The 7,500-nt window shown below is 46.7% G+C and overlaps 1 protein-coding gene across 4 annotated transcripts in view; it reads right to left on the reverse strand.

Moving 5' to 3' along the window:
* The window catches only part of abcg2b (ATP-binding cassette, sub-family G (WHITE), member 2b), a gene marked incomplete at its 5' end in the record, with an annotated part of 15,001 nt that overhangs the window by 1,515 nt on the left and 5,986 nt on the right, over positions 1–7,500 (reverse strand). For 3 of the 4 annotated variants that reach the window (XM_029744697.1, XM_029744695.1, XM_029744698.1), the window contains 3 exon segments: positions 1,151–1,240; positions 1,303–1,457; positions 2,094–2,218. In XM_029744697.1, coding sequence (XP_029600557.1) covers positions 1,151–1,240; positions 1,303–1,457; positions 2,094–2,218 — 370 coding nt within the window. 4 annotated transcript variants of the gene reach the window in all.

Below are 7,500 nucleotides of genomic sequence, written 5' to 3' on the forward strand. Positions count from 1 at the left end.
AGACTGTCCAACTCTCTAATAGGACCATCAGACTGTCTAACTCTCTAATAGGACCATCAGACTGTCCAACTCTCTAATAGGACCATCAGACTGTCCAACTTTCTAATAGGACCATCAATCAGACTGTCCAACTCTCTAATAGGACCATCAATCAGACTGTCCAACTCTCTAATAGGACCATCAATCAGACTGTCCAACTCTCTAATAGGACCATCAATCAGACTGTCCAACTCTCTAATAGGACCATCAATCAGACTGTCTAACTCTCTAATAGGACCATCAATCAGACTGTCTAACTCTCTAATAGGACCATCAATCAGACTGTCCAACTCTCTAATAGGACCATCAGACTGTCCAACTCTCTAATAGGACCATCAATCAGACTGTCCAACTCTCTAATAGGACCATCAGACTGTCCAACTCTCTAATAGGACCATCAGACTGTCCAACTCTCTAATAGGACCATCAATCAGACTGTCCAACTCTCTAATAGGACCATCAATCAGACTGTCTAACTCTCTAATAGGACCATCAATCAGACTGTCCAACTCTCTAATAAGACCATCAGACTGTCCAACTCTCTAATAGGACCATCAATCAGACTGTCCAACTCTCTAATAGGACCATCAATCAGACTGTCCAACTCTCTAATAGGACCATCAGACTGTCCAACTCTCCAGTAGGACCATCAATCAGACTGTCCAACTCTCTAATAGGACCATCAATCAGACTGTCTAACTCTCTAATAGGACCATCAATCAGACTGTCCAACTCTCTAATAGGACCATCAATCAGACTGTCCAACTCTCTAATAGGACCATCAATCAGACTGTCCAACTCTCTAATAGGACCATCAATCAGACTGTCTAACTCTCTAATAGGACCATCAATCAGACTGTCTAACTCTCTAATAGGACCATCAATCAGACTGTCTAACTCTCTAATAGGACCATCAATCAGACTGTCTAACTCTCTAATAGGACCATCAATCAGACTGTCTAACTCTCTAATAGGACCATCAATCAGACTGTCCAACTCTCTAATAGGACCATCAATCAGACTGTCCAACTCTCTAATAGGATCATTACATGTAGACTCCCTCCCTCCCTCCCTCCCTCCCTCCCTCCCTCCCTCCCTCCCTCCCTCCTACCTCTAGGCCGTAGCGGAAGATGCTGATCCATTTCAGCCATGACAACCAGGACAACATGGCGTTAAGGTTGACCAGGAACCCTCCAAACACCTAGAGAGAGAGAGAGAGTTAGTGTGTGTCTGAGTGTTTGAGTGTGTTTGTGTGTCTCTCACCATCATGAAGACGAAAGGCAGGGCGATGAGGACGTTGGCCATAGCGAAGGAGGAGACAGAGGCTGATACCAGGAACGCTAGACTGACCCCAGCTAGACTGACCAGGGACATCGTCAGCGCAAAGAGCAGGAACGCTGTGAAGGCTGGCTTCAGACCTGGTGGAGGGAGGGAGGGAGGGAGGGAGGGAGAGAGACATTTTATCATAGAAGGAAGGATGATTAATGACCTGTGTGTGTGTGTGTGTGTGTTCTGACCTGTGTGTGTGTGTGTTGTGTGTGTTCTGACCTGTGTGTGTGTGTGTTCTGACCTGTGTGTTGTGTGTGTTCTGACCTGTGTGTGTTGTGTGTGTTCTGACCTGTGTGTGTGTGTGTGTGTGTTCTGACCTGTGTGTGTTGTGTGTGTTCTGACCTGTGTGTGTGTGTTCTGACCTGTGTGTGTGTCTGTGTGTGGTTCATACCCATCATATAGTAGTGTGTGTGTGTGGTTCATACCCATCATATAGTAGTGTGTGTGTTTCATACCCATCATATAGTAGTGTGTGTGTGTGGTTCATACCCATCATATAGTAGTGTGTGGTTCATACCCATCATATAGTAGTGTGTGGTTCATACCCATCATATAGGAGTGTGTGTGGTTCATACCCATCATATAGTAGTGTGTGTGGTTCATACCCATCATATAGTAGTGTGTGTGGTTCATACCCATCATATAGGAGTGTGTGTGGTTCATACCCATCATATAGTAGTGTGTGTGGTTCATACCCATCATATAGGAGTGTGTGTGGTTCATACCCATCATATAGTAGGCGATGGCTGAGAAGATGAAGATAGGTACAATACGGTTAGGGATGAGGTCAGCGAATATCTTAGACAGGAAGTAGACGGACGTACGGTAGTACCCACTAGAGTTCTCATGGCTGAAACACACAGAGAGAGAGAGAGTCAGAACACACACAGAGAGAGTCAGAACACATACAGGGAGAGTCAGAACACACACAGAGAGAGTCAGAACACATACAGAGAGAGTCAGAACACACACAGAGAGAGTCAGAACACACACAGAGAGAGTCAGAACACATACAGGGAGAGTCAGAACACATACAGAGAGAGTCAGAACACATACAGGGAGAGTCAGAACACATACAGAGAGAGTCAGAACACACACAGAGAGAGTCAGAACACATACAGGGAGAGTCAGAACACATACAGGGAGAGTCAGAACACACACAGAGAGAGTCAGAACACATACAGGGAGAGTCAGAACACATACAGGGAGAGTCAGAACACACACAGAGAGAGTCAGAACACATACAGGGAGAGTCAGAACACATACAGGGAGAGTCAGAACACACACAGGGAGAGTCAGAACACACACAGAGAGAGTCAGAACACATACAGGGAGAGTCAGAACACATACAGGGAGAGTCTTACCACAGCGCTTGAGGAGGTAAAGGCCACCATGAGGAAAGAGCTAGTGCAGGTAAAGGAGGAGATGGCAAAGGAGTTGTCTGTCATCAAGAGGGTGCTACAGCACAGAGAACAGACTGTAGAGACTCCCAGAGAGAAGCTGCAGCCCCTCACCACCCCTAACAACCCCACTGACCCACCTTTACCCACAATCCCCCCCCATATCGACAACACTTTACCCACACCCCCAGTCAACAAAGAGGCCCACATGGAGACACCTACTACAGAGAGAAGCTCTCTGCCCCCCCCTGACACACCCCCACACACCCCTCCATGTACACAGGCCCTGTGTACTCCAGCCCCAGACCGTAAACGCACTAATCTGGTAAAACCCACTGAGGTGGCCATCCTCATTGACTCAAATGGGAAATTCATCCAAGAAGATAAACTCTTCCCCCAAAAACACAAGATGCACTCCACATCCTGTCCCAGCCTGACTTTGGCACACCAGGCCACATCATTATTCACACCGGCACTAACAACCTGCGAGAGGAGCAGGAGAGAGTAGGCAGCCTGGTCAACAGAGTAGCAGAGAGGGCCTCTGAGTGGTTCCCCAACTCCCACATCACCATCTCCACTCTGCTGCCCCGCAAAGACTTTCATCCCCGTACCATTCAGAAAGTCAACGCTGACATCACCAGAGGGTGTGGCCTACTCCCGAACGTACACGTTGCTCACCACCCAACAATCACCCCAGAGCATCTGCACGACCACTCCCACCTGAGGAAGCAGACAGTAGGGATGTTTGCCAAGTCCCTAAAGGACGTAGCACTTGGTAGACAAACACCCCATGCTGTACTGGACAGAGGAGCACCCAGAGACCCCTACCAGACCACTGCACCACCAAGGAGCCCCAGGCCCCTTCAACGCCACACCAGACCCAGTGCACCCCACAGGCCCCACCCACCTCCAGAGCATCACCACTTCCATCGGCTTAGCCAGACTGGACCGGGCCCAGCCTACTACCCCACACCAGACCACCACCTTTACCAGACCAGAGGAAGCCCCCCGGCCCAGACCTGGAAGCCCCCCGGCCCAGACCTGGCCCTCCTCCACTCCACAGGGCCCAACAGCAAGACCAGCGCAGCTACGCAGAGGTCGTCAGAGGACAGGAGAACCCTGTAGGATTAAGTGAGATTAAACAGCTCCTCCAATACATCTGCACTAAACTGCACTAAACACACACGGACGCATACACACACACCACACACACACACACACACACACACACACACACACACACACACACACACACACACACACACACACACACACACACACACACACACACACACACCTATTGTACTAGTATTTACTTGTTCAATGAATAGGAATATTTATATATATATACTGCTCAAAAAAATAAAGGGAACACTTAAACAACACAATGTAACTCCAAGTCAATCACACTTCTGTGAAATCAAACTGTCCACTTAGGAAGCAACACTGATTGACAATAAATTTCACATGCTGTTGTGCAAATGGAATAGACAACAGGTGGAAATTATAGGCAATTAGCAAGACACCCCCAATAAAGGAGTGGGTCTGCAGGTGGTGACCACAGACCACTTCTCAGTTCCTATGCTTCCTGGCTGATGTTTTGGTCACTTTTGAATGCTGGCGGTGCTTTCACTCTAGTGGTAGCATGAGACAGAGTCTACAACCCACACAAGTGGCTCAGGTAGTGCAGCTCATCCAGGATGGCACATCAATGCGAGCTGTGGCAAGAAGGTTTGCTGTGTCTGTCAGCGTAGTGTCCAGAGCATGGAGGCGCTACCAGGAGACAGGCCAGTACATCAGGAGATGTGGAGGAGGCCGTAGGAGGGCAACAACCCAGCAGCAGGACCGCTACCTCCGCCTTTGTGCAAGGAGGAGCAGGAGAAGCACTGCCAGAGCCCTGCAAAATGACCTCCAGCAGGCCACAAATGTGCATGTGTCTGCTCAAACGGTCAGAAACAGACTCCATGAGGGTGGTATGAGGGCCCGACGTCCACAGGGACTTACAGCCCAACACCGTGCAGGACGTTTGGCATTTGCCAGAGAACACCAAGATTGGCAAATCCGCCACAGATGAAAGCAGGTTCACACTGAGCACGTGACAGACATGACAGTCTGGAGACGCCTTGGAGAACGTTCTGCTGCCTGCAACATCCTCCAGCATGACCAGTTTGGCGGTGGGTCAGTCATGGTGTGGGGTGGCATTTCTTTGGGGGGCCGCACAGCCCTCCATGTGCTCGCCAGAGGTAGCCTGACTGCCATTAGGTACCGAGATGAGATCCTCAGACCCCTTGTGAGACCATATGCTGGTGCGGTTGGCCCTGGGTTCCTCCTAATGCAAGACAATGCTAGACCTCATGTGGCTGGAGTGTGTCAGCAGTTCCAGCAAGAGGAAGGCATTGATGCTATGGACTGGCCCACCCGTTCCCCAGACCTGAATCCAATTGAGCACATCTGGCACATCATGTCTCGCTCCATCCACCAACGTCACGTTGCACCACAGACTGTCCAGGAGTTGGCGGATGCTTTAGTCCAGGTCTGGGAGGAGATCCCTCAGGAGACCTTCCGCCACCTCATCAGGAGCATGCCCAGGCGTTGTAGGGAGGTCATACAGGCACGTGGAGGCCACACACACTACTGAGCCTCATTTTGACTTGTTTTAAAGTTGGATCAGCCTGTAGTGTGGTTTTCCACTTTAATTTTGAGTGCGACTCCAAATCCAGACCTCCATGGGTTGATAAATTGGATTTCCATTGATTATTTTTGTGTGATTTTGTTGTCAGCACATTCAACTATGTAAAGAAAAAAGTATTTAATAAGATTATTTCTTTCATTCAGATCTAGGATGTGTTATTTTAGTGTTCCCTTTATTTTTTGAGCAGTGTATATATATAACAGAATAAATGTTAGCTGATATCCTGTTTATCTCACTCTTAACAAGTTATTAGTTAGTAGTTACTGTATTTCTGACTGCTATTCTTTCTTTTTGCAACATGAAATCGCTATCAGTTAGCATGTGGAACATTCAGGGCCTAAACTCATCAACCTTTGGTCTGAAGAGTTTAGCACTGGAGTTCAACAAAAATCTTAAAGATGTTGACGTCATCATTCTGCAGGAGACATGGTGTAAGGCTGACGTTGTCACTCACTGTCCCACAGGCTACAGAGAGGTAATCGTGCCATCACAGAAACACAGCTCTGTCAATAGAGGCAGAGACTCTGGAGGATTGATCATTTGGTACAAATCCCAACTACAAAATCTAATTGATCCCCTCAAAATTGGCAAATATCACATTTGGTTACAACTAAAAAAAGAACTTGTACTGACAGAAAAAAATGTGTTCCTTTGCGCAATATATATCCCCCCTCAGAATCCCCATATTACTCAGAGGAGATCTTCCCCACCCTTGAGGAAGAGACGTGCCATTTCCAGGCCCAGGGAAATGTGCTCATCTGTGGGGACACAAATGCGCGCACAGGAACACTACCTGATCTAAGGAGCACACAAGGGGACAGCTTTATTACAGGCCATACTGTTTCTAACTGTCTTCATCTCCCCCATAGAAACAACAGTGACAGCACCGTCAACAAAAACGGAAGGGATCTTTTGCAGCTCTGTAGAAGCCTGGGTCTGTACTTTGTCAATGGTAGGTTACGGGGGGACTCTTTGGGGAGATTCACCTACTGCTCACCTCTTGGCCACAGTACAGTAGACTATATGATCACAGACATGGACCCTTTCTCTCTCAGCTCATTCACTGTCAAGCCACTAACACCTCTGTCTGATCACAGCCAAATTACGTTGTTCCTCAAAAGAACAGACCTGGAAACAACCACACATTCACAGCCCAGTAAGCTGTACAACATCAGAAATTCATACAGATGGGCCCAAAACAGCACAGAAGAACACCAGAAAGCAACCTGGAACCAAAATATCCAAACACTCTTAGATAACTTTCTGGATACCACATTCACTCACAGTAAAGAAGGCATCAATCTAGCAGTACGAAACATCAACTATATATTCAGGCAAATGGCAAAAGAAGCACAATTGAAATTGATAAAAAACAAAACAAAACAAATCACAAATGACAACTGGTTTGATGCAGATTGTAAAATTATAAGGAAAAAACTTAGAACACTATCCAACCAAAAGCACAGAGACCCAAATAATGGTGAATTACGCCTTCATTACTGTGAGACTTTAAAACTCTATAAACGTACAACCAAAAAAGCGCAATACAACAGCAAGCAGCTGATATTAATTGGGGAGTCCATAAACACAAACAACTTTTGGCAAAATTGGAAAAAAAGAAAAAAATCTAAACAAGAGGAACTAGCGATACAAAATGGTAACATATGGACAACCCATTTCAAAACACTCTACAACACCGTTCAAATTGACACAAACGCAGAACAACGCCAAATCCATGAGAAGTTGAATGGATTAGAAAAAGCTATAAAGGACAATCAAAACCCATTGGACTCCCCAATTACTGACCAGGAGCTCTATAAGAAACTTCAGGCTCTCAAATTTAAAAAAGCCTGCGGACCTGATGGCATCCTAAATGAGATGCTCAAACTCACTAGTGCAAAATTTCAATTGGCTATATTAAAATTGTTTAATTTGATCCTGAGTGTAGGTTATTTCCCTGACATCTGGAATCAAGGACTCATAACCCCAATCTTTAAGAATGGAGACAAATTTGACCCTAACAATTACAGAGGCATTTGT

The sequence above is a fragment of the Salmo trutta genome, unplaced genomic scaffold, assembly GCF_901001165.1.
Source record: "Salmo trutta unplaced genomic scaffold, fSalTru1.1, whole genome shotgun sequence".
Lineage (NCBI taxonomy): Eukaryota > Metazoa > Chordata > Actinopteri > Salmoniformes > Salmonidae > Salmo > Salmo trutta.